The following is a 27,243-nucleotide window of genomic DNA, read 5'->3' as shown; positions in this document are numbered from 1 at the left end:
AAGAATAAAAAATTAATGTTTATTTGAAATGATTTATCTGTGCACACCATTATTATTATTATTATAAAAAAAAAAAAAAAAGAATTAATGTGCCCTCATAACCTCTACTCAAAATGACTTCCCCTCCCACTTGCAACAACATCTCTTCTCTTTTCTGATGACATTGGCGCAAGGTCACATGAGATCACATCAGTAGCAAACCACAAAAATCCAGTGGTCCAATCAATTCTTCATGGACGAAATCAAGTCCCACCCTAAATTTATTTTGTTGTTTGAGTAGCTGTTTCACTCAGATATACATCACAAATTAAAAGAAAAGACTCAGAATATCCGTCTCATGCCTACTTTGATGTTATAATCAAGTGAGTCTTTGCGTAGTTCAGCTATAATGTTCATCTGTTTGTGCAAGTATACATTACACAGTGCAATTGAATATTTATAGGATTACATACACATCACTGCTGTCTTTCGGAGCAAGCGCACGGTGCAGAGGTTGGTTGTTCTGATTTACTGGATGAAGCCAAGCTACACTACCGTTCAAAAGTTTGGGGCCAGTAAAAATTGAAAAATGTTTTTGAAAAAAGTATTTTATGCTCACCAAGGCTGCATTTATTTGATGAAAAACAGCAAAATTGTAAAATATTATTACAATTTAAAATAACTATTATTCTATTTTTAATATTTTTTAATGTGATTTTCAGCAGCCATTACACTTCAGTCTCAGTGTCACAAATATTATTCTTCATTCTAATATAATGATTTGGTGATCAAGAAACATTTCTTATCATCAATGTTGAAAAGAGTTGTGCTGCCTAATATTTTTGTGGAAACCATGATACATTTTTCAGGATTCTTTGATGAATAGAATATTTAAAAAAAAAACAGCATAAGTATGACTTCACAAATGTTTATATATATATATATATATATATATATATAAATCTAATTATTTTAAGCTCTGCTGGAATCATACTCAAACCGCAAGTAAATATACAAATTGTTTTGAACAGTGTTTGAAGTTGAACAGTATTCCGCATCCACATTTCCCTTAGTGCCCACCGCTAAAAGGGAAAGTCCAGAAGATTCTGCACTGGGCGTGGGGCGATCCTCCTCTACCGCCTGAGGTTCCCCCTGGGCAAGATGGAGAGAAGGTGGATGGTTTGGCAAAAATACCACTGAAGGGCCGTCCAGAGAGGCAGCTGTTTGTGAAATGGGCTGGCCTGTCCTACTGGCACTGCTCCTGGGTCAGCGAACTGCAGGTGGGATTCCCACATTACCACATCATAAATCAGGAATGCTCTTTTGGCTTGTTCCTGTATCTCATCTTAAGTTCTTTCCCTTGATGCAGTTGGAGCTGTATCACACAGTAATGTACCGTAACTACCAGCGGAAGAACGACATGGACGAACCGCCACCGTACGACTATGGCTCTGGGGAGGAGGAGCTTAACAACGAGAAGAGGAGGAGCAAAGACCCTCAGTATGCAGCCATGGAGGAACGATTCTACCGTTACGGCATCAAGCCGGAATGGATGATCATTCACCGGATTCACAACCACAGGTACGGTGAGCCACAGTCACTAAAGCCTAAAGCTACTCTGCTTTTCTTGCCGAAAATTCTGATTTATTTATATGCTTTAAAAAACTGTGTTGTGTATGTTGAAGTTTTGATAAGGATGGAGATGTACACTACCTGATCAAGTGGAGAGATTTGCCATATGACCAGTGCACCTGGGAGGCTGATGACTTCACCGTCCCAGATTATGACAGCTTTAAACAAGCCTACTGGGACCATAGGTAAGCCGTTTCAAGTTTGGATGTAGATTTAGATGGTACGTCAACACGAATGTAGAACTTTCCTGAAGAGGGTACTACATAATGTATTGTAGCCTTAGAAATTCAAGCTAAATATTTTAGATTTATTATTATTTTTATTTAATTGAATGCTTGCAATTTCTGCATCACTGCAATGCATTTTAGCAATAAACAAACACATCCAAATTAAATAGACAGTGTTTATATATATATATAGTTACGAAGGCGGTTGAAGTAAGGAGGAAGCAGGATCCAAATGCAGCACACACACTTTATTGTTAAACTGAAAACTAGGCGAAGACCCAGGCTAGGAACAAGACTCAACGAACTGCATCACAATCACAGACACAGACACAGACACAGACACAGACACAGACACAGACACAGACACAGACACAGACACAGACACAGACACAGACACAGACACAGACACAGACACAGACAAACACATACAAGAACTCACAAAGACTGGATTGAAACACAGGGCTTAAATACAAGGGCAAACAAACTGAACAAGATAACAAGGGGGCGTGGTTAATCTGAAACACCTGGGAAGACTAACGGGGAACGACTAATCAAGAAACAGAAAACAGGACTAAACCAAAAACACAAAGAACGGGGAAACACGGACAGAATTCATAACATATATATATATATATATATATATATATATATACCACAATTAGTAACAGTGTTTCAAATTAAAAGTATAGTTCATCAAAAAAAAAAAAACTTGCTGTTAATTTACTCACCCTCAGGCCATCTAAGATGTAGGTGTCGTTTTTTTAAATCAGTGGAACAGTAAAGAAGATTTTTAGCTGAAACCGTGATCCTTGGTGATTCATATAATGCAAGCTAATAGCTACCGTCACTTTGAGAGTAAAATAAAACATATATAGGCAAAACAAAATGAATACCTGTAATTGAATATTATTTCAATTAATAAAAAAATATAATTTTTTTTATCATTTTTTACAATAACTTTGGTTGTATGGTTGAACTTTAGAAATGTAGTAAAAACTATAATGAATGGAAAAATTTACTTGTTTACCAGATCATACTCTAGAAAGTATTTCATATTATATTTTTTACATTTTTCAAATATTAATGTGTTATATTTTATTGGTAGTTTTGCTATTTAGAATTAGTTCTTTTTTTGTTTTTTTACTACAATAACATTACAAATAGATTTTTTTCGTTTTTATACTGTAAACTACATATCAGTTAAAAAGGTCAAAATTATGACATGGTTGAAAGCCAAAACCACAATTTTTAGGCAGAAATAAACATATTTGATGTGTTTAAAACTAAGCTGTTTATGCTAGGTTCACTTTATGTTAAATCATATTTTATCTATATCTAATATGATAAACTTCTCACAATAATTTTTTTTTTGTGCCTCTATTGCTTAAAAGAAAGTAATGGAACGCTATGTGTGAAAAGCACTTACACTCACACGTTTTCCAGGAATCAGGTGCTCGGTGAAAGTTATCACCCCCTGCTGTTTAGAAAGGGAAAGAGACTCAAAGAGGAAGGGAAGAGGAGAGAACCTCCACCAGACACTCCAGTTGTGGATGTGAGTTGCTATTTTGCTTAATGTATTTTTTGCCTCTTTTTCAGTTTTCACTTTTTTTTTGGCTAGATTGAATCCCATTATCACTCTCTTCCAAATTTATATGTCATTGGACACAGCCCACCATCAAGTTTGAACAGCAGACATGGTACATCGATGAGACAGGGGGAACGTTGCACCCATACCAGCTGGAAGGCCTGAACTGGTTGCGCTTCTCTTGGGCCCAAGGAACCGATACAATCTTGGCTGATGAAATGGGCCTTGGCAAGACTGTGCAGACTATAGTGTTCCTCTACTCACTCTACAAAGAGGTCTGGGTGCCACTTGAACTTTCTTTCAAATGCATTTGAGAGTGGAAAGAAACAGAGTGTAACTGAGTTGCTTGTTTCAGGGTCACTCCAAAGGGCCGTTTCTGGTCAGTGCGCCACTCTCCACCATCATTAACTGGGAGAGAGAGTTCGAGATGTGGGCTCCGGATTTCTACGTGGTGACTTACACAGGGGACAAAGACAGTAGGGCCGTCATACGCGAAAATGAATTTACCTTCGAGGACTGCGCCGTCAAATCGGGTCGCAAGGTTTTCCGCATGAAGGTGAGAGAATGTTGTTGATTAACGTCAGCCCAATGTTATAATTAATTCAGAGTGAAACATTCTAATTCTTTTCCCCGTGTTCCAACCAAAACAATATTTTGCACGAACACACTTTTTTGTTTACAAATTTCAAAGATGATTTTTACTGGTACCTGAATACATTTTTGAGCATCCAAACAATTTATCCTAAGTATCCTAGCTTCTGAAAGGTTTCATTTAGAGATGCATTGTTTCTGATCAGAGTCAGTAGTTATATTGCACTTTTCCATCACAGAAGGACACGCCGATAAAGTTTCATGTCCTGCTGACGTCATATGAACTGATCACCATTGATCAGGCCATACTTGGCTCTATTACCTGGGCATGTCTGGTTGTGGATGAAGCCCATCGACTGAAGAATAACCAGTCAAAGGTACAGAATTCAAGGAAAGATTTACATTTGCTTTGCTGACATCATCATAGTCATAACAATTGTAAAATGTCAAATAAAAATTAATTATTAAAATTATTATTTGAATTTAATATTAAATATTTGATTTATTACCAGTTTTTCCCAATAGTGCAGAATTTTAAAATATGTATTTTTAAATTTGACCTTAGTTGCATATTGTTTAAAATCCTAAAAAATTTATGTCATAACAACTAAATCATTTTCAGGTTTAAATTAGATTTTGAATAGCCAATTTTTCAGTGACTTTTGTGCCCCACTTTATATTGTAATATTATTATTTATAGCTTTAGATATTTTTAAGGTTACTTAATAAATTATAATCAATAAATCAACGCTCAGTTTTTCAGAATTCTGAACGGCTACAAAATCTACTATAAGCTGCTCCTGACCGGAACCCCTTTGCAGAACAATCTCGAAGAGCTTTTTCACCTGCTCAACTTTCTCACTCCGGAGCGCTTCAAGTAAGATTTGCAGACTGTATGATTCACCTGGTGATTCATACTGTAGATCCGCTCGTAGAATAATGATCCCCCGCAGAGCAATCTCAGGGCTTATAATGGAACATGTTTTTCATATGATTTGATGGAAGTGAATTCTATTTTCCCTTATATCCAAATGAAAATGTTGCTGTGCGCAGTAACCTGGAGGGCTTTCTGGAGGAGTTTGCGGACATCTCGAAAGAGGACCAGATTAAAAAACTACATGACCTGCTGGGGCCACACATGCTCAGAAGACTGAAGGCAGATGTGTTTAAGAACATGCCGGCAAAAACCGAGCTCATAGTGCGAGTAGAACTCAGCCCCATGCAGAAGTCAGTCATAGTTTGTCACTTCGTAATGCTTAAGTTTTGTATTTTTATTTCCATTAATGTTGATTTATTTCAATACATTTAAAAAAAAAAAAGTATGGTTTTACTTTTCCATTAATTATAATACCCCTGTTTCACATGCAAGATAATTTAATATTTTCTCTCACACAGGAAATACTACAAGTTCATTTTAACACGTAACTTTGAGGCATTGAATTCCAAGGGAGGAGGGAATCAGGTGTCCCTTCTTAACATCATGATGGACTTGAAGAAATGCTGCAACCATCCCTACTTGTTTCCAGTGGCTGCAGTGGTGAGGAGGGGAGGGGAGGAGAACATATGGAGGCCCCCAGTTTATACCACTGCTGTTGTTTATTTTTAGCACATGTAATGGCAATACAGTTTCTGTTTTATAAGAGCTATTTAAAGGCTGAGAAGCTTTTGTTCAGGAGTGTAGTGTTTCTTATTGTCTGAAGCGAAGTTGATGCATAATACTAGCCTTATATTACATTCTCATGTTCAAGGACAAAAAGTTCTGGCATATTAAAGTTGTTTAGGTCACCTTTATTTATATAGTGTTATTATACAATACAGATTATTTCACATCAGCTTCACAGTAATAAAGAGGAGAATAACAGAATCAGTGATGCAAATGTCATCAAATTTGATCCTTAAATTAATTATTTTACTATCAGAAGTTAATATCAAATGTTACAAAATTTTCTTATGTTTTAAATGCTGTTTTTTCTTTAAAATGTTCTATTCATCAAAGAATCCTGAAAAAAAATAGATCACGGTTTCCACAAAAATATTATTATTTTATATTATTTTACTGTTATTATTATTTTTATTGATAATAATTAGAAATGTTTATTGAGCATCAAATCAACATATTAGAAAGATTTTCTAAGCATCATGTGACACTGAAGATTGAAAATTCAACTTTGCCATCACAAGAATTGTGAATGAAATTGAATTGTAATATTTCATATTTAATGTGAAATTTCTGTTTTTTTCATCAAATAAATGCAGCCTCGGTCAGCATAAGATATGGCATTATGTTAAAATAGTGTTTAAAATAACTCGATTTCAAAGATCTTTTCATTTTTATGCATGCAGGAAGCTCCGGTCTTACCCAACGGTTCTTACGACGGTAATCTCCTGGTGAAATCCTCAGGGAAACTCACCCTGCTTCAGAAGATGCTAAAAAAACTCAAAGACGAAGGGCACAGGGTTCTTATCTTCTCTCAGGTATAGTGTGTGGTATTTATTCCCTCTTTTGAAGCTCAAAATGCCATGTGAATAACAAAAAACAGAAGAAAAAAAAACAGAAATGATGTATGTGTCGGACTTGCCTCTATTTCAATGGAAGATTAATTAGATGGTAAACTGTGAATAGAAAATAAAAGTGGAGCTCATTCATCTTTTAAATGGAGTCGACAAATGAAAAGGCGGAGCCTATATTTATCTCTGCTTTGTTGTTTAGTCCTCTGACTTTTTCCCTCCCATTTTAAATTGCCTGTGGAATCAATGCATTCATTAAATTGATGAATGGCACAGGTAAAGGGGGGTTGTCTCGATGAGACTTCATTTTTCCACCCTTTTCTTTTCTAAGTGCTTGAGAATAAACATATTAATGTTATAGTTGTTTCTTCAGTTTTTTAAGCTTGATTAAAGGCGAGTGCCGTGCTTCTGTCCCCTCTTGTTGCTGTATTTTGCATGGATGGAATTAAGTATGAGCTGGCAAGCCAGGTTTGCTTTACATTGTGCTTAATGCTGCCATTTTTCCCTTTGTTGGATAACGGTATCTTTTTTGTTTGTGTCTTATCCTGCACGGTTGATCCCCCTGTCAGATGACAAAGATGCTGGATTTGCTAGAGGACTTCCTGGAGTTTGAGGGATATAAATATGAGCGTATTGACGGGGGAATCACAGGGGGGCTGCGACAGGAGGCCATCGATCGATTTAACGGTGAGGATGCCGGCAGGAAACCTGCAGTGATGTCTGTGCGTGTGTGGGGTAGTGGATACTAAGGCACTCATACTGACTGTGTGTCACCCTGTGTGCAGCACCCGGGGCTCAGCAGTTCTGTTTTCTGCTCTCTACCCGTGCTGGAGGATTGGGCATCAATCTGGCAACCGCAGACACAGTGATCATATATGACTCTGACTGGAATCCACACAATGATATTCAGGTAATAAAAACACCAGTGCTGGGAAAGTAAACAGTGTAGTTAAAATACTATTGAAAGTATTTAACTGCCCCACAAGCTACTAGCAAAAACTGAAGCTATCTAAAGTGACAGTATTTTTTTATTATTATTATATGAATTGTATTAAAAAAAGTATGTTTATGTATATGAGAGATTTTATATATGTAATTTTATTTTTTAAATTCTCTTTGTCCATGCAGGCATTCAGCAGAGCGCATCGTATCGGGCAAAATAAAAAGGTGATGATCTATCGCTTTGTAACTCGGGCATCCGTAGAGGAGCGTATTACCCAGGTGGCCAAGCGAAAGATGATGCTGACCCACCTGGTGGTGCGTCCTGGCTTGGGCTCTAAGACAGGCTCCATGTCCAAACAGGAACTAGACGACATCCTTAAGTTTGGCACTGAGGAGCTTTTCAAAGATGATGTGGAAGCTGCCAGGACGATGGGTAAGCTGAAGTGGTTTAAGATAAATGTTTCTGCACTTTGTTTGTGGATTTGGTGGATTCCAGTAGTTCACATCCTAAATCTTTTTTCCAGGAGACAATAAAGAAGGAGAAGAGGGTAGTGTGATCCACTATGACGATAACGCCATCTCTAAACTGCTGGATCGTAGTCAGGATGCCACTGAAGACACAGAAATCCAGAACATGAATGAGTACCTGAGCTCATTTAAGGTGGCTCAGTATGTGGTGAGAGAGGAGGATGGAGAGGTGAGATACAGATGCTTTACTGTCTGTTACTCTTGCCTCTTTTTTATTAAACAAAGGATCAAAGATGAATGGTAGCTCATCCTTTCAGAATGACTACCTTAGAAATGCTTTATTTATTTGACTCTTCTATGCTCAAGAGGGCATAGTTTAGCAAGTTGCGGCTTTTTCACAAACGTTTTTGTATGGATTGGATTGTTGTTCGCTCAAGGATTCAGTATTATGTGGAGCGACGGCATTGTTCCTGCAGGCTGAAAAAAATTGGATTATTTGTCATCTCTGAATTGTTTGTTTTTTTGCAGTCTGAAAAGACAAAAAATTTGCAATGCAGTGTAAACGATGTTTACATCTGTTTTATTATTTTTTATTATTAAAATGATTTTTCTTCCAAATTAACAGTCACATCGGGTTGTAAATCATTTTCATTATTTTGTGACCTGACATACACTGCCGTTCAACAGTTGGAGTCTTATTTTTTTTAAAGCTTTTTTTATACTTCTATTTAACAAGGAGGGATTAAATTGATCTAAAGTGGCAGAAAAACATTTATAATATTACAGAAGATACTGTTCTTCTGAACTTTCTATTCATCAAAGAATTCAGCTTTGCCATCACAAGAATAAATCAAAATAAAAAAAACAGTTTTTTTTAAATAGTAATAATATTTCACAATATTACTGTTTGTACTGTATTTTTGATCAAATAAATGTAGCCGAAGTCTTAGGAAACTTCTCTCAAAAACAAAAAACGTGTATGTAATGTCATACAATGTACGCATTTGTATGTATTTGGAACTATGTTCGAATGCGATAGTAGTGAATAGTCATTTGTGAGTGATTGAGAAAGTCAGGAGTTTTGATCATGAATGTCTAAAATGTCAATTATTCTCTCATGTACCTATTGGGAGATGTCATGATGGAAAGTTTCCCATCCTTTTTCCACACTGACAGACAGCTATTATCAATTTGAGAATGTCTTTTGGGGTCATGCTGATAGTTACCTCATTACTTTAGCAACCCACATAGATACACAGCTGTCTGAACTAAGGAATTCGATTTCAGCAATAGAAAAATGACAGTGCAGTAAGTCCTAAAGATAAAGATTTGTGAATTTGTGTGGATTTTCTACCTATGTTAATCATTCAGTACCTTATTATAAAGCACCATTAACAATACCTTCACTGTACCATGGTACCACCACAGTTCTTTTAGTAAGGAATGCTTCTTTGTTGGGCCAAAAACCTGTATTATGGAGGAAGGGCTTCATGTAACTTAAAGGGACTAAATACTACAAAACAATTATATTATCTCATATACAAATCCCAAATATTTAGGATTATTGAAGTCAATAAGAGACGCGTTATGTATGATCTGTATTTGTGTGGGTGTTCCTGCAGGAGGAGGTCCAGAGGGAGATTATCAAGCAGGAAGAGAATGTTGATCCAGATTACTGGGAGAAGCTCTTGAGACACCATTATGAGCAGCAGCAGGAGGATCTGGCCAGGAACCTGGGTAAAGGAAAACGCATCCGCAAACAGGTCAACTATAATGACGCCTCTCAGGAGGATCAAGGTACCCAAACACAGATGCTGACAGTGCTATAACTCAGCATAAAACTGCATATATATGTGTACAAGAATTTCCGTCTCAATCCTATTCTCAGAATGGCAGGATGATCTTTCAGATAATCAGTCAGAGTACTCTGTCGGGTCCGAGGATGAGGATGAAGATTTTGAGGAACGACCTGAAGGTAGGCGTCCTTATATACACACTTCTGTTTAAAAGTTTGGCATTTTTTTAAAGAAATTAATAATTTTATTCAGCAAGGGTGCATTAAATTGATCAAAAGTAACAGTTAAGATATTTCTAACTTTAAAAAAAAATAATATTTCAAATAAATGCAGTTCCCTTTCGTTGTCACTCCGAGTTACGTCGGATGACGACGAATGGGGTTTCGCCATTCATCGTCATCCGACGTAACGTCTCAGTTCCCTACTCAGGGAACGCGGGTTACATACGTAACCGAGACGTTCCCTTTCGTTGTCACTCCGAGTTACGTCGGATGTCGACGAATGGTGAAACCCTTAGAAAAAAATGTAACGAGGGTTACATACGTACCCGAGACGTTTCTATTCCTCAAAAAATCCCGGAAAAAAGTTCTGAAATCTCGGTGTCCATATAATATTAAGCAGATCAACTGTTTTCAACATTTATATTAAAAAAATTGTTTCTTGAACACCAAATCAGCATATTAGAATGATTTCTGAAGGATCATGTGACACTGGAGCCTGGAGTAATGATGCTGAAAATTCAGCTTTGCCATCACAGGAATACATTTTAAAATATTTTAAAATAGAAGTAGTAATAAATAGAAATGATTTGTTATTTTATTTATAAATAATTTCACAATAGATTAAATAAATGCAGCCTTGGCGGGCATAAGAGACTTCTTTCAAAAATGGACAGTAGTGAATGCTTGATGGCAGACATCAAAGTACTTCGAGACTTTCAGTTACCTAAATGAGTTACTTTTCCTCCAGGAGGACGCAGACAATCCCGCAGACAGTTGAAGAGTGATCGGGACAAACCGTTGCCGCCGTTGCTGGCTAGAGTTGGTGGAAATATAGAGGTGAATCTTCTTACAATATTATGAAAAGTGTATTGTGTAATTCCTTTCATCAGGTGAAGCTTTGGCTATTTACCTTTGGGATTTTAGGTATTGGGATTTAACGCCCGGCAGCGGAAAGCCTTCCTGAATGCGATTATGCGCTGGGGAATGCCCCCACAAGATGCCTTCAACTCTCACTGGCTGGTCCGTGACCTGAGAGGGAAAAGTGAAAAGGAGTTCAGGTATGTGTGTGTCTCTCTGTAATAGTCTGTTCATATTTTTTCTGAATTTTCATTCGTTGGTCTTTATTCTTGGGTGTTTTTCAGGGCTTATGTGTCTCTGTTCATGAGGCACCTGTGTGAGCCGGGGGCAGATGGAGCAGAGACATTTGCAGATGGGGTCCCGAGGGAAGGCCTGTCCCGCCAACACGTTCTCACCCGGATCGGTGTCATGTCTCTGGTGCGCAAGAAGGTGATGAATTACTTACTGCATTTTATGTGCACTGTTTTGATGGAATTATTATTTGGTTAATTATTAATTGATGGGTTTTTTTTGTACACACGCACACACACATATATATATATATATATATACATACATATATATATATATATATATATATATATTAGGGCTGTCAATCGATTAAAATTTTTAATCTAATTAATTACATACTCTGTAATTAATTAATCTAAATTAATCGCATACACAATCTTACAATGTTTGCGTGGTACAATTTCTGGTAAGCGACGTTTTAATTATTATTGCTTGACACAAATTTCACGATTTCAATTTAATTTAATTATTGTGATTTGATGCAATATTGACTCATTTGGATAAATATTAGGTACACAAGATAGGCATTCATTTTTCTCAAGAAAAAAAAATCTCACCCAATGCTGTAAAAATACAGAGAGCCATATCAGCTGGTAGTATTTAAGGTTAAAAATAGCTCAAATTAAATATAATGCGTGTTTATTACAAATAACAACTTTGATATAAGTAAAAATATAATCCATACGTAATATAGTAGTAGGATACATAAATTTTGAAAAATACTCTCTATAGCTCTTTTTTTATAGACAACTATAACATGTTATATGGTCATGAAATGGCTTTCCTGAGGTAACGGGCTAAATGTTATGTGACATAATTGTTCTCCAGCTGTTTTATTGACCTCTTTTCGCGGTTGAAAAAAACTGATTGATCGAGGAATATACATTTCGGTAAGTTTTAGGCTGCCCTACTGTATCTTTCAACATTGGTCATTCGTGTTTATTTACTATTAGCTAGAGATGATCGGTTCACGTGCCGCTATAGGGATCCGTCATTTCACATTTACAAGCGCCAAAACGGTATTGCTTGATTTTCGTAATACAATTAACAGAATCTGAGAGCTGAGATTTTTTTAATATCATAAGTAACGTGCTCTGTCTTGTCTGTTTCCGTGTCCTCTCTTTGGTGCGCGATTTTTCTGTGCGTGAGAAAATGGTTGTGTGACGTGAGAGCGCGTGAAAAGTTATAACACACACACACAAGCGCGCTTTCTCTCAGACACACTCGCCGACTCACGCACACACTCCTGGATGCTTTGCATTGATGTGGTACTTTAGAGTTTGACGAACTCCGTTTGTTATAAGTAAATGTTCCAAACAATGATCCAAGCAGCGCGTTCTTGTCTCCCTCCTTCTTTTTACACGAACGCTAGAACGGCTCCGCAAAGGTCAAAACGGAATGGATTAATCTGCATTATTTTTTTTAACGCGTTATTTCTTCTCAGATTAATTAATCGAAATTAACGCGTTATTTTGACAGCCCTAATATATATATATATATATATATATATATATATATATATATATATATATATATATATATATATATATACATACATTCATACATATATATATATATATATATATATATATATATATATATATACTCCTGGGCAAAAAACAAAATGGGTCAAAATGGCTAAACACTAAGCTTTTAATTGTCTTAACCACAAATTATTGCTCAGGAAATTAACTAAATTTAAGCAAATGCACTACTTAAAAAACTTCCACCCTGAGAAAAATGTATGCTCAGAGGTTGCTCTTTTTAAGCTTAGGAGACTTAGTTGTGATTCTCGTATATCTCTTATTTTAGTATCAACAATGTCTCAGATTTTTCTCTCAAAATTCCTTAGGATAAATAAAAGTAGACATAAATGAGACATGAGAAATATTTGAGAGAAAAAAAGCCAAAACTGAGAATGTGGTAGAAGAAACAAAGAACATCTCTTTATTGTCTTGCTGCAATCTCTTTCAAGACTCCATTATATGTTTTATTGCTCAGAGGTTGCTCTTTTTAAGCTTAGGAGACTTAGTTGTGATTCTCAAATATCTCTCATTTTAGTATCAACAGTGTCTCAATGTTTCTCCTAAAGACATGAAAAAGTTCTGAGAAAAAGGAGTCCAAAATGAGAATGGGCTGTGAGAAACATGGGTGATCTCTTTATAATCTTGCAAAGGTTGCTATTTTATTTTATTATTGATTATTATCATCATATTATTATTGTTATTATTGAGATTTTGTCTGAAACTTTGGAGGAGACAAATATGAGACCACCGGGGTCTTTAGTTTAGGAGAGAAATCTGAGCACATTGTGTGATATTATTGAGGTCTCTTCCAAACTTTTAGAGACAAATATGAGAGCTCCAGTTTCTGTAGCTGAGGAGAAAAATCTGAGCACAGTGTGTTATGCTGATGAGATCTCTTCTAAACTTCAGAGAGAAATATGAGAGCTCCAGTTTCTGTTGCTAAGAAGAAAAATATGAGCACAGTCTATGATGTTGGGAAATGTTTAGATGCTCTTCTAAATCTTTAAAGAAGACCAATATGAGTGTGTTAAAGGAGACAAGTGTGAGAAGCAGAAGACTCAAGCAAAAGTCTTCATTTGATGTTAAAGTAACCTCATTTTTGTCTAAGAGACACATTTGAGATGTAAGTGATCTCATTTTTTATTTTTATTTCCTCTGGGCATTGCTGTCTCAGAAAAACATTTAAGGCAGAATTAATTTTTTGCAGATAATGGGAAGTTGTGTATGGAGTGATGAATCACAATGAAACACAAGTTGCAAGGTGATGCTCCAGAGTTGTCTTCAAAAATCTGCTGAGAAATATAATAATAAATGCATCTTTACCACAGCGAAGCATGGAGGAAGAGGTGTCATTGTGTGGGAGCCTTTTTAGCTGCTGGTATTGGTGAGCTACTTCACTGTGAATAGTCATTTAATGTCATTTACTGCTTTGAGTACAGTAGAATATTGCCGAATGGCTTGCTTCCCACAATTGATCAGATGTTATTTTTCAACAAGACAATGTTCGTGTAGTTATTTTATCTACAGTATTTGTACTAATTTCCTGACCAGTGATTTGTGATTAAAATGGTTAAGCCCATTAAAAGACCACTAAATATTTAGCCTTTTTTTTGCCCTCTGTCATGCGGGTGGTTGTATAAACACACATGGAGATGAAGATTAAGGCAATAAGGTAATAATTAAAGGGGACATATCATGAAAATCTGACTTTATACGTGCTTAAGTGCTATAATTGGGTCCCCTGTGCATCTACCAACCCAGAAAACGTGAAAAGTGACAACCCAGTAACCCAGTTGTTTTGGTAAGCCTTTCTCTGAAAGCATGTAAAAAAATAAGCCGATCAGATTTCGCCCCCCTTCTGACGTAGAAAGGGGATCTTATTATAATATTACCGCCCCTTAATCTGCTGGTTTGCACCCACGGCGCCGCCATTTGGTTTACAACAGTGAAACCAGTTCTAACGCACTGGCAAAAGTTGGAGCAAAGCATGCAAACTGTTCTGTCGTTGCTGCGCAGACGAGGACAGAACACTATTTGACCAAAAATGTCACAGCTGTCTTATAAAGACATCAGGGAACTGTGTCAACTTGTGTAAAAGTTAAACATGACGATACATGCAAGTCGATGAGATGAATCAATGTAACTACAACAACTACATTAATGTGACCACTAATCATTCAGAAACGTCCAGGTACGTCTAAAAGTTGCAAGCTCTTCCTGAGGATTGGATCGGATCTTTAAGGATCGGCGCTCTTCTGAACCGGAGCGGGGAGCAGCAGCTCATTTGCATTTAAAGGCACACACACAGAACAGCGTGATTTTGGTAACACCCAAAAAGGGGCAACTTTGACAAGCTAAAATAAATGACCTGGGGGATATTTTGGGCTGAAATTTCAGACACATTCTGGGGAGACCATAGATTTATAATACATCTTGTGAAAAGGGGCATTATATGTCACCTTTAATAAATCCAACAGGTAATCCAAACAGGAACATTGCAGCATACAACACATCCAATAAAGACAACACCGGACACAAAACAGACAGAGAACCGAACATACAGTATAGTAGGCCTATATAAAGGTGATGATGATGATGGTGATGATTGAGTTCACAGCTGAACATAATTCAGTGTCCGTGACAACAAATGAGTGACAAAGTCAGATGATGACGAAACACAACGAGTCCAAAATAATGTGATTGTGACACCCAGGAGTGTATATGGATGGCCTATATATTTATTGTTTGCAAATTATGTTTAAATACAATTTAAATTTTGTTTTTTTTTTCAGATTTTTCTAGAAATACATATTTAATATGCATCCAAATACAGCAGGCCTTTAAAATTAAAATAAAATACAATATATACTTAAAAATAAAATAAAATACAAGTTTTAAATTGACAAACGAAAACTACTTACATTTTCTCTTGCTCTTGTTTTTGTTTTTGTTGTGTATGTAGGTTCAGGAGTTTGAGCATGTAAATGGGAAGTTTAGTACACCAGATTTGATTCCTTTGGGATTGGAGCTGAAAAAACTCACTGAAAGTGTCTCATCGGACCCCAACACGCCTGTCCCTGCCAGTCCGGTTCCGACTCAACCCAGCACACCTGTTCCTTCAGGTGTGTGAGAGTGTATGTGTTCTATATAATGAAATGCTGGTGGTTTGTGGTTAATTAGACAGTAACATATGCTGTTTGTTTTTTTTTACAAAAAAAGATAAGACGGAGTCGGTGTCCGGTTCTCAAGAAGACAAGGAGATTACAGAACCAGAGAGCACCAAATCGCTGGACCCTGAGGTCAGACTGAAGTCATCAAGAAATATCTCCTCTGTCTCTCATTTCACTTGTCTTTATTCAAATGTATCTCTTCTCACATCAGCCAGTTATACCAGAACCCTCCCCTGCACCAGAGAAGACCAGTGAGGGAGAAGAGTCAAAGAGCGGCAGTCCGGAGCAGAAACGAATAGAAGACAACGAGAAGAATGACACCCCTCCTGTCCTTTCAGAGTCATCGTCCAATCAAGCACAGCCGCCCACTAAGCCTAGTGAGCAGTCAGCCAATCAGACACCTTTGGGTAAGGATTCTTCACCATGCATATAATGATTCTATGAAACATTTCTCTCAATAAACAAAATATTTCAATATTTTGTGTATTTAAGACTGCGGTAAAGGGAAAGAAACTTCTCCGGAGAGAGGGGAAAATAAACCCAGCCCAGCAAAATTAGACGAAAAGGAGCAAAAACCAGGTCAGTTTTTGTGGCATTTGTTTATGATGCTTCCAAAAAAAAAAAAAGAATAAAAGGGGTCATCGAGATTGCAGATCCATTTTATCTTCAAATTAGCATCTTAAAATGTGTGCTTTCTACACAATAGGGCCTGAAACTTTTTTTTTTTTCAACAAATGGTCAGTAAAAAGAGGTGTCTTCAGATAGTTTGTCTCCCTCAGGAGGTCAAAATAAATATTACTTGTTTTATGTTCTATTCATTTTCTTTGCATTTTGTTGTGAAAACCCTGCAACTAAAATGTCTGAATATTGTTTAAAACCCTGATTTGGGATTTTTGTATTTTTCTAGCATTACAAATTATAAAGACATCAAAATAGACAACATCTGGAAAATAATTTAAAAAAAATGTATTTATTGATAAATTTATGTTTCCCATATATAAAAGTATTTATATATATTACTCATTACAGCGAGATGGTCTTTCTGCTGGGCCTTAGGCCTGTCGCACCTCCAACGGTGCCTTTTGTGGACTATGCATGGCAGAGGCGTCCTTTTCTCTGAGGCAGGCTTAAAAACCTGACTGCATACCACACGGTTTTGCTGCAGGGTCTTCAGCTGGGCACCACCGCTCATTGACGTTTCGCCCCTTAACCCAGAACGTCTCATGGTGGCGGGGCAGTGAACAGGGACGTCTCCCTGACACCCCCTGCAGCAAAACCTAACTTGATGTTACTCCCCACGACTTGTCTCGTCGTTTCAGCCAGAGCCAGTGGCTTGCTTTCTCAGCTTCCTCAGAGAGCTCTTTGGTGGATCTGCTCAGTGTGGCTCCCCGTAGTCCCAGGTCCTTGAGCAAACGTGATATTGATCTGCCCACAAAGCCTCTGGCTCCCACCTCCACCGGGTACAGCCTCACATTCCATCCACTTTCCCTGCACTCCGCAACCAGGTCTGCATACTTCGCCTTCTTTCTCTCGTAGGCAGCTTCCAGACCCTCCTCCCATGGCACTGTCAGCTCGATTAGTATTACTGACTTCACAGCTACAGACCACAGCACCACATCTGGTCTTAAGGTGGTGCTGCATATCTCCTGTGGGAACTGGAGCTGCCTTCCCAAGTCCACTTCCATTTTCCACACCGCCCCTGGTGTTTAAAGCTTGGCAGGTTGTCTCTTGCTGGTATGAATTACGTCTTCCCCCTGCCTAATGAAGTGGATCCTGCATCGGCTCTCTGATGGACTCTGGTTGTTTGCCTCCTGTCGACTTTTCTCCAGCACCTCTGCCAGCTTTCTGAGCACTTGGTCGTGCCGCCATCTGAGCCGCCCTTGTGTCAGTGCTGTTTTACAGCAAGACAGAATATGCTGGAGTGAGGCATTGATGGTCCCGCAGAGGTCACAGGATTGCTCTGTTCCAAGCCATTGGTGGAGGTTTTTAGGGCTCGGGAGGGTGTCGTACGTTGCCCTAATGAGGAAACTGAGCCGAGCCTGCGGCAGTTTCCAGAGCTCTGGCCAGCTGATTGCTCGGCTCGTGACACCCTCCCAAGTTATATATATATATATATATTTGATTGGAATGGTTGAGCTTCACACATACAGCACTAAAATTGTCAGTCAGTTTAATTATTCTCACAACAAAAAATATTTGATCCTTAATGCTTGAAATGTTAATAGGACATCGATTTGCACCCTATAAATGGAAAGTACAGTGCCAACCCTTGTTTTCTGCTTCCTGTCAAAAAATGTCATTTTTTGCAGCCATTCCTGATGATTCAAAGTCTGAAGAACAAATAGTGAACCAATTGAATGGAGAGAAAGATGCCAGGGACGACACAGACGAGAGCCACAGAGATGACAAGAACAGCGTCAAGACTCGGTTCATGTTCAACATCGCAGATGGAGGATTCACAGGTGAGTTGCAGTCTTATTGATGTCATTCTGATTTGTATCTCGTGGACAGCGGATTCAGAATACTATGTGAATTAATGCAGAGATAAAGAATGCATGGATGTGCATGATTTTTTTGTGTTCAGAATTACACACACTGTGGCAGAACGAGGAACGCGCAGCTGTGTCATCTGGCAAAATATACGACATCTGGCACCGTCGCCATGACTACTGGCTGCTGGCTGGCATCGTAACGTATCCTTACCTGTTCTTTCCATAGAGCTTTTGAGCTGTCTTGATATTGCTATAATAATGGCTTCTATCTTACTGTAATTGTGTTTTTTCTTTTTGTTCTTTTCTTTTCTTAATGTAGTTACAAGCATAACGGAGTGTGATGTGCCAATTTTAATATATGGAATGGTGAAGTTCAGAAATTTTTATTTTTAAAAAGAAACACTGCTTTTTGAAAGAAGTCTAATGCTCAAAGGCTGCATTTAAAAAAGTTAAAAAAAAATATTATTACATTTTAAAATAACTTTTTTCTATGTTGATTTATTTTAAAATGTAATTTACTCCTGTTATGACAAAAGCTGAATTTTCAGCAGCCATTTCTCCAGTTTTCAGTGTCACATGATCCCTCAGAAATCATTCTTATACAGTATGTTGAATTGGTGCTCAAGAATCATTACCTATTACTATGAATGTTGGAAATGGTGGAGCTGCTTAAAATTTTTGTGGAATTCAAGATACATTTTCAGCATTCTTTGATGAATAGAATGTTCAAAAGGAAAACATTGATATGAAATAGAAATCTTTTATAATATTATAATTATCTTTACGGTCACTGAACAATTTAATGCATTCTTGCTGATTCAAAGAATGAATTAAAAAATTTACTGACACCAAAGTTTTTTTTTTTGTCTTTTAGTTCACCCAACGTGTTCTTTAAAGTGCTGTTTTTCAATACACACACACATCTTTACCAATTTTGGTTGTGTGCTCTATTGCAATTGTGTGCAAAACCTTTTTAGTAAATAAGGTATTCCTTAAGCAGGTGCTCTCAGACATGGCTATGCCCGCTGGCAGGACATTCAGAATGACCCACGGTACACCATTCTCAATGAGCCTTTCAAGACTGAAATGCACAAAGGGAACTACTTGGAAATGAAGAATAAATTTCTCGCCAGACGTTTTAAGGTACAAGTTATTATGTGTTTTATTTGAATTCAATAAAAAGAATCGTTCATATTCACGCATTCTTCATTCACGTTTTAGCTCCTGGAACAGGCTTTGGTTATCGAGGAGCAGTTACGGCGTGCAGCGTACCTGAATATGACTCAGGACCCTAGTCACCCTGCCATGGCCCTCAATGCGCGTTTCGCAGAGGTGGAGTGCCTGGCTGAGTCCCATCAGCACCTCTCCAAAGAGTCTTTGGCTGGTAACAAGCCAGCCAATGCTGTGCTGCACAAAGGTGTTATTCTAAAAATATAATAAACACCCTGATGCTTGGAAGCTTTATAAACCGAATAAAAACTAAATGTACACTACTGTTCAAAAGTTTGAGTTCGGTAAGATTTTTTATGTTTTTAAATTAAGTCTCTTATCAAGACTACATTTTTTTTTAATTATGTTTATTGAATTTCCATTATAATACAAATATAACAAGACATCACAACAACAAAAACACACACAAAAAAATAAAATAAAATAAAATAAAGGAACACCAATAGCTCAGATTTTTTTTATAAAACAGGACTACACCATAATAAAACAGATTAGAGAATAAAAACAAAACAATAACATATTTCAAAAAGATGCAGAAGAGGACAAAGGTTCAATGTCCAGAGAGTTATGTAATTACAAATTTCCTTGTAATATATTAGGGCGAAGATGAGTTTCCAAATAATCCAGATATGGGGTCCAGACTTTATAATACTGGCACGTTTTTTGATGTAATACATAGTTAAGATGTTCCAAGGGAATCATCTCAAAAATAGCCTTATGCCAATCTTCAAGAGATGGATATTTATCAATGATCCAATTAAGTAAAATATTTTTTCTGGCAGCAAAGCATAGAATATTATACAATTTCTTATTAGCAAATGAAACAATGCGTCCATTAGGTATACCCAACACCAGTGACACTGGGTCAAAATCCAACTGAATATTAAAGATCTTTTCACATTTTAAAATATAATGTATTCTTGTGATGGCAAAGCTGAATTTTTTGCAGGCATTACTCCCAATCTTCAGTGTCGCATGATCCTTCAGAAATCATTCTAATATGATGATTGTCACTGGTTACCATGTAGTTAATGCAACCCTAAGGAAGATGCGTGACGCAGGATGAGAGATAATATCATACTTTTAATGAACATGATGAGAACTCAGGCACTACTGAATTGAGGAAGAAAGAGGGCATAAATACAAAGAGGAAGGTAATCAAAGGAACAGGGAACAGGTGCGCAACTAATAAGAAACCATGACAAATAATGAAGAACTCAGGCAATGACAATAAAAATCAAGCCTAGAAACTTAACAAGACAGTGAAATAGAACATGACTGTGACACTGATATGGTGCTCAAGAAAAATGTATTATTATTACCGAAGTGTGAAAACATTTGAAAACCTAATATTTTCATTATTATTTGATGAATAGAAAAATGGTTCAAAATGTGATTTATTTAAAATAGAAATCTTTTTTAACATTATATGTCTATACTGTCAATTTTGATCAATTGAATGCATCCTTGCTGAATAAAACTCTGTAACTCCAACTGTACATTTCTTTTGAAAGTTTTATTTTATTATTATTATTTTGATATCAACTGGTGTTGTTTCAGTGTTGAATCAGCTGGAGGAGCTGTTAAGCGATATGAAGGCTGACGTGACGCGGTTGCCCTCCATGCTTTCGCGAGTCCCACCCGTGTCCGCCCGGCTCCAGATGTCAGAGCGGGGCATCCTCAGCAGGCTCACCAGCCGGGGCAACGAGCCGCCACCTCAGCAGGTGACACGTCTCTTGCCATATGTGTAGTCCATACAAGATGAATAATAAATGAGCCTTATGTGAATGAACCTTTATATTAGAATGTTCTGTTTCATCTCCCCTCAGCCTTTCCCTCAGGGCTCTTTCAGCTGTTCTCAGATGTATAATAGCAGTTTTGCCGGAGGGTTCCGTGGGCCTGGAGGCACAGCAATGGTGAACTACAGCCAAATGCCCCTGGGGCCGTACGTCAGTGGTTAGTGGCCTACATTAGTCTTGAAATGAATATTTTGTTGTATGAATATCTGAATATATATATATATAAAGAATAGAGCCTCTGCTTTAAAAAAAGTTTTATTCTAGCTTCATGCATTCTTTTTTTTTAATCAACACTTGAATTGTAAGTTTCATTAAAACAGCAACATTTTGAACAAAAACCTGATAAAAGTGCTTTTTTTTTCAAAGACTACAATGTGCATAAGGAATGCTTTAATCGCTTGTTTCTGCTCCTTTTATGCCTATGTTTTGATCCGGAGATTCTTTACTCTTTCAGAAGATGCGTAATAGTACCCCCCACCGTAACAGTGAAAACGCAGAAAGGATGGAGGGGAAGCGTTGTCTCAAAAATTATGTCAATGCCGGGGAAAGAGTTAATAATTTTTTTAATACGTTAGCACAAAAACATTATCTATACATCATTCATCTAACGTTTTTTTTAAACATTGTAGAATAGATGGATGTTCGCCTAACATTTTTAAATATAACTACTTGTTTCAGAATTTTTAGAGAACCTTCAAAAGTAACAATCCCATAATATTTGAAAATTAAATGTTCCCATATCCAAGAAAAAAAACAACGATTTGAACGTTCAGAGAAAATTCAGAATGACTGTTTTCATAACTTAATGGCAACGTTAGCAAAAGGTTTTTAGAACATATTTTTGTTAGCTGGGTTAAGACTTATCTAGTCTCCCTTAGGCAGACTTTTATGTCTTTGAAATTCTTATTGCAGCATATTCTGTCCAAGAACCATCTACTTGAAAAGGAAGAGACCACCTGACCGACATATAAAGCAAGCAGCCACAGTTAGACTTGTTTTTACATGCCTTTTAATTCTCTAAATTAATATCTACTTCACTACCAAGTGAACTTCTTGTGATTAAATTTTGTAACCTTGTAGTCAAGAAATCTGATAGTAGCTTTTGTTATTGAATTAATGAATGAGCCGTTATAGCGCTATAATATAGCGCTTTCATATGTACTAGTGTACACCCAAAGCGCTTTACAACCATGTCGGGGTCTCTCCTCAACCACCACCAGTGTGCAGCATCCACAGTACAACGGCGCCAGTGCGCTCACCACACAACAGCTACGGGTGGAGAGGAGAGAGAGGGATAGAGCCAATTCAATGTAAGGGGATTATTAGGAGGCCATGATTGGCAAGGGACAATTTGGCCAGGACACCGGGGTTACACCCCTACTCTTTACAAGAAGTGCCATGGGATTTGTAATGACCACAGAGAGTCAGGACCTCGGTTTAATGTCTCATCCGAAGGACGTTGCTCTTTGACAGTATAGTTTCCCCATCACTTTACTGGGGTGTTAGGTCCAACACAGGCCACAGGGTGAGCGCCCCCTGCTGGCCTCACTAACACCTCTTCCAGCAGCAACCTAGTTTTCCCAGGAGGTCTCCCATCCAGGTACTAACCAGGCTCAACCCTGCTTAGCTTCAGTGGGCAACCAGTCTTGGGCTACAGGGTGATATGGCTGCTTTTCACAAGTGCTTTCCATTTTTGTGTACTAAATGCAACTAACAGCCATGTTGTTAATGTAAACTAAAACTATTAAATATTAAGCTATAAAATATGAAATATATTAAATAAAATATAAATATTAAGAGGAAAAACTTTAAAAACTAAAATACGTATAATTATGAAAAATGTAAATATTGGCTACTAACTGAAATAAATAAGTTGAAGTACTAAAATTACTAAAAAGCTATAAAGAGTTATTTAAAATTGTGACAAGCACATAGCAAAATTACTAAAACAAACTAAATATTTTAATTAAAAACTGAAAATAAAAAGATAAAAACAAATTCTATAATGACACTGACTTTGGGCATTTTTTCGGCAAGCAGTCTGAGAGTAAAGACACGTTCACACCAAGAACAATAATTATAAAGATAACTATATTAGCGTCCACACCAGCGGACGATACCGTTTATTCTAAGCGTGTGCTTGTCCACCGATTTAAATGCTCGGGCTGGATAAAATCATTCTGAAAGTGATTCCAACTATATCGTTGCCATTATCGTTATCGCTGTGGTGTGAACATGGCTATTCTTTAATATTGAGAAAGATTTTTTAGAACTATATCTTTATCGTTCTCTTTATAGTTATCGTCCTTGGTGTGAACGGGCCTTAAAGGTGCCTTGTGTCATGTCCGCCAAAAAATCAATTCATACTCCACACTCCATACCAGATGGGGGCAGTATACCTCCAGAAAGTGAGTTGGTCTAGAGTAACAAACGAGAAACGGCATAGTCTCTATGCTCCGCCCCTACCTTCACAACGACCCTAGAGCCATAGCCGAAACCGAGCCAACTCCTAATAGAGGAAGTTTTGACTCCAGAGGAACGTTGGTTGATGTCAAGTGATTTTTAAATATGACATCTTCAAGCTACTCCCCTTCACCTTTACCAGTGAATATGTTCATATTCATTTTGTTCATATCATTTTTATTGTTGGTTTGAATTACATTAATTTGACAGACAGCATTCGCTGATGTTGACCAAGCTAGTGCCATTCAGAGCTGCCAACTCTCACGAATTTACCGTGAGACACACACAATTGACACTTTTCACACGCTCTCAGTCACGCCACACATCAATTTTGTCACGCACAGAAAAATCGCAAAGCAAAGAGGACACGGAGACCAATAGACTAGACAGGGCAGGTTAGTTATGATATAAAAAAATCTCAGCTCTCAGATTCTTTCAATTTTATTACGCAATTCAAACAATAAATACCGTTTTGGCGCTTGTAAATGTTACACGACAGATCCCTAGCGCACGTGAACTGATCATCTCTACTAGCTTATAGTAAAAAAACACGAACACTGTTGAAAGATACAGTAGGCTACAACTTACCAAAATGTATTCCTAATACATAATATCGACCAATCATTTTTTTTAATCAGCGTGTAGAGGTCAATAACATAGCTGGAGAACAAATATGTCAGATTTACCTCAGGAAAGCAATTTAATAAACATAATATAATTAGCTAATGTTACATTTTATCATCAGCTTGGTAGAGACGGGCTCTTGTAGATAACAGGTGAAAACCGAATCGGATCTGTGGGTAGAGCTAACTAAAAACACATCAGGTTCAAGTACGCCCACAAGCCGTGCAAATTATTCATGTATTGTAGTTCGGCTGGTGTTGCCCGCATACCGCCTCCCATGGCCGAAACTGGTATTATGACACCTGTCGGGCCGTGGCTAGTAATTTAGCATGCTAATTCAGGTTAATTCACATCATCGCCCTTATTTCTTCTCATTCTTTTGATGCGTGTAGCTCCTTTTTTGGATATTTTTAACTCAATTCTTACACATAGCACCTTTAAGACTTACCTGGTGACCACTGAGAAAGTAATAACTAAAGGCAGTAACTAGGTTTAATAAATGGAAGTATAATTCTGATGTTTTCTTCTTCTTAGTGTCCTCAAACGGACCTCCGGCACCAACCAGCTACCTGGAGAAGAAGTCCAGTGATGCTCTGCGAGATGTGGCCACCCCTGATTTGAAATCAGGCAAACCCAGTGATGTTATATGCATCGAGGACTAGCCCGCAGCCATTCCATCCTCTATCTGTACGACACAGACAGAACCGTGGAGGACTCCACCAAACAACAAATATTAAACAGCGAACCTTATCAGTTGCACTTTTTGTCTTTCAGAATCTGTACTTGTATACGCCTACAAGTTTTATTCGGTAGAGTTCAGTTACTCTTTCATTCTTTTTTAACTTCTGCGATACGAAAGCCTTGATCGATTAAGGAGAGACTGAGGATGCTTATGTTGAGGGCACCATTGTTCTGACAGTCCTTTGAGATTTTTTTTAATATTTTTACATCATGATGTGTTTTTCTTGATGGCCATGAAGGACATTTTCATCTCTGCTAATTTTGAGCCATCTGGAGGTGCTACTAGTTCCTGGCCAGCTCAAGGACCAGATGTCCCACCTCTGGGTTCATTTGCAGCCTCTGCTTTGCTCCTGGTTCTGCTCATGAATGGTGTGTTATTGCTGCCCCTGCAGGTTATTGCTGTGTAGTGCATCTAAACACAGAATAGTGCAATGACTATCATTTTTCTCTGGAATACTTTAGATGATTTTACAGTATGTCACCACTAATGTTTTCTTTTTTAATTTTACTATATATATATATTTTTTTTTTTCAGTTTACATTTACTCTTTAAGAAGAAAAAGAGTGTTGACCCATGAAAGTTTAAATGGTGCTTTTAGTGATTTTATTTAATAAAAAAAATAAAAAAATATATTTTGCCCTAAGGAAATGAATAGTACTTTTGAAAACACTTTGAAACAGTGTACACTCAAATTAATTAGCAGCCTAATAAAAGCTTGGGATGCTTCATTCAAGTTCACATGACCTGCTGAATAATAAGCACTAAACAAAAATGTCAGATTGCACCTAAAAGCAGTAATAAATCAATGGCAAATGGAATGTTTTCGTGAACTAAGAGTTGATAGTTTTGAAAAATCTGAAAAAACATCCCAATTGCGGTGTTTGCTGTCAAACATTAGAGCTTATCAACAACTTTGAAGGAATGTTTAATTTTAAATGCAATGTGAACTCTATTGACGTCATCTGTGGGCAAGCTGTAGAATACCATAGAAATTATTTTGTCCCTTGGTTTGTAAAAAACAAAACAAAAGTATTTATAGTAATTCATTTGAAATGTAAGTCTATGGGGAAACTACAGGGTCAGCATAAATGTTAAAATGTACATTTTTACATGAAACAAACTCCGCCCATAATTCCATGTCTGGAAATGTTTTCGTAACATGTAAAAGTAGTCTCACTTAAAAGGACAATTTATAGATTTATTTTTGTTTTAATTTACGTAAATGTACATTTTTTAAATGTCATTTTTTATATTTTAAATGTTGCTAAATTATTCATGTAGGTACCTAAACAAAAATAAGTTTCACATTTTTGCTTTTAAACACTCTCAAATGATACAATGCATTTTTAAAGACCTCTGTAAAGACCTTTTGTTTGAATTTACAAATTGAGGGACAAGCCAAATTATATTCTGTAGTTATCAATGGCATGCCTGAAATATTTCTACAAGTTTTTAATTTCAAAGTGAATTTCAACTTGTTCCTGAATGGGCTCATATGCGGATACACTGAATTTGTAAACTTAATTACCCACATTTTGTATTATTATTATCATTATTCTTTCTATCGTCAAATGCAGTTTGCTTGACATTTTGTAAAAACTTGGACCTTAAGTGCGTCGGTTTACTAAGCTGAGCTTATGGATAGTATTGACATGATTGTTCTGGTGCCATAAGTGGTGTGGATATGGAATTTTTTTTTTTTTTTTTATCTGAAATGATATGCCTTGTGTAACTGTTTTAAGCAGCGCACTTTATATGGAGATTGGATGTGACCATAGAGACGACATCTCCTATGGGCCATTTCAAACGCAGTAGAAACCTCCTTCAGTAACTCGTATACTCAGTTTCAGTCTGTGGTAGTCATGTTAATTAATGTAGATAAAGTATTTTGTTTGTTTTCTGCATCTCAGCATCAATGTAAATGACACTGAAGTGTCATGGCTGACCGTAAATGTGATCATAGTTTCTTTTGCAGTAGGTTTAATTTAAGGGGTTCAAGATGATGGTGTGTGGGTGTTTGGGGGTGGGAGTGGGGGGGTTGGGGGGGGGGGGGGAGGATAAACCTCAAAGGATTTCAATGAAACACAAAGGCAGCCTCA

General features: G+C 37.2%; 1 protein-coding gene across 2 annotated transcripts in view; it reads left to right on the top strand.

Annotated features, from left to right (window-relative positions):
* Window positions 1-25,772, top strand: part of chd5 (chromodomain helicase DNA binding protein 5) — a 39,923-nt gene extending 14,151 nt beyond the window's left edge. Inside the window, exons 10-40 of one of the 2 annotated variants that reach the window (XM_077203642.1) lie at window positions 1,053-1,259; window positions 1,349-1,560; window positions 1,665-1,796; window positions 3,282-3,390; window positions 3,507-3,698; window positions 3,779-3,979; window positions 4,254-4,391; window positions 4,770-4,891; window positions 5,068-5,241; window positions 5,410-5,551; window positions 6,358-6,489; window positions 7,092-7,209; window positions 7,308-7,432; window positions 7,651-7,897; window positions 7,989-8,161; window positions 9,555-9,729; window positions 9,842-9,907; window positions 10,698-10,786; window positions 10,874-11,007; window positions 11,092-11,236; window positions 15,587-15,746; window positions 15,844-15,923; window positions 16,006-16,201; window positions 16,287-16,373; window positions 18,104-18,256; window positions 18,379-18,487; window positions 19,297-19,429; window positions 19,508-19,703; window positions 21,077-21,240; window positions 21,346-21,472; window positions 24,937-25,772. In XM_077203642.1, coding sequence (XP_077059757.1) covers window positions 1,053-1,259; window positions 1,349-1,560; window positions 1,665-1,796; window positions 3,282-3,390; window positions 3,507-3,698; window positions 3,779-3,979; window positions 4,254-4,391; window positions 4,770-4,891; window positions 5,068-5,241; window positions 5,410-5,551; window positions 6,358-6,489; window positions 7,092-7,209; window positions 7,308-7,432; window positions 7,651-7,897; window positions 7,989-8,161; window positions 9,555-9,729; window positions 9,842-9,907; window positions 10,698-10,786; window positions 10,874-11,007; window positions 11,092-11,236; window positions 15,587-15,746; window positions 15,844-15,923; window positions 16,006-16,201; window positions 16,287-16,373; window positions 18,104-18,256; window positions 18,379-18,487; window positions 19,297-19,429; window positions 19,508-19,703; window positions 21,077-21,240; window positions 21,346-21,472; window positions 24,937-25,064 — 4,566 coding nt within the window. In that variant the 3' untranslated portion in view covers window positions 25,065-25,772. Of the gene's footprint in view, window positions 1-1,052; window positions 1,260-1,348; window positions 1,561-1,664; window positions 1,797-3,281; window positions 3,391-3,506; window positions 3,699-3,778; window positions 3,980-4,253; window positions 4,392-4,769; window positions 4,892-5,067; window positions 5,242-5,409; window positions 5,552-6,357; window positions 6,490-7,091; window positions 7,210-7,307; window positions 7,433-7,650; window positions 7,898-7,988; window positions 8,162-9,554; window positions 9,730-9,820; window positions 9,908-10,697; window positions 10,787-10,873; window positions 11,008-11,091; window positions 11,237-15,586; window positions 15,747-15,843; window positions 15,924-16,005; window positions 16,202-16,286; window positions 16,374-18,103; window positions 18,257-18,378; window positions 18,488-19,296; window positions 19,430-19,507; window positions 19,704-21,076; window positions 21,241-21,345; window positions 21,473-24,936 lie in introns of both variants that reach the window. The other variant, XM_077203641.1, reaches the window with a different exon arrangement.
* Window positions 25,773-27,243: the final 1,471 nt, after the last annotated feature.

Source organism: Siphateles boraxobius, unplaced genomic scaffold (assembly GCF_051911475.1).
Source record: "Siphateles boraxobius isolate OS27281-9 unplaced genomic scaffold, OSU_SipBor_1 5, whole genome shotgun sequence".
Taxonomy (NCBI): Eukaryota; Metazoa; Chordata; class Actinopteri; order Cypriniformes; family Leuciscidae; genus Siphateles; species Siphateles boraxobius.
Note: the sequence above shows the minus strand (reverse complement) of the source record. Positions and strands in the feature narration are given on the sequence as shown.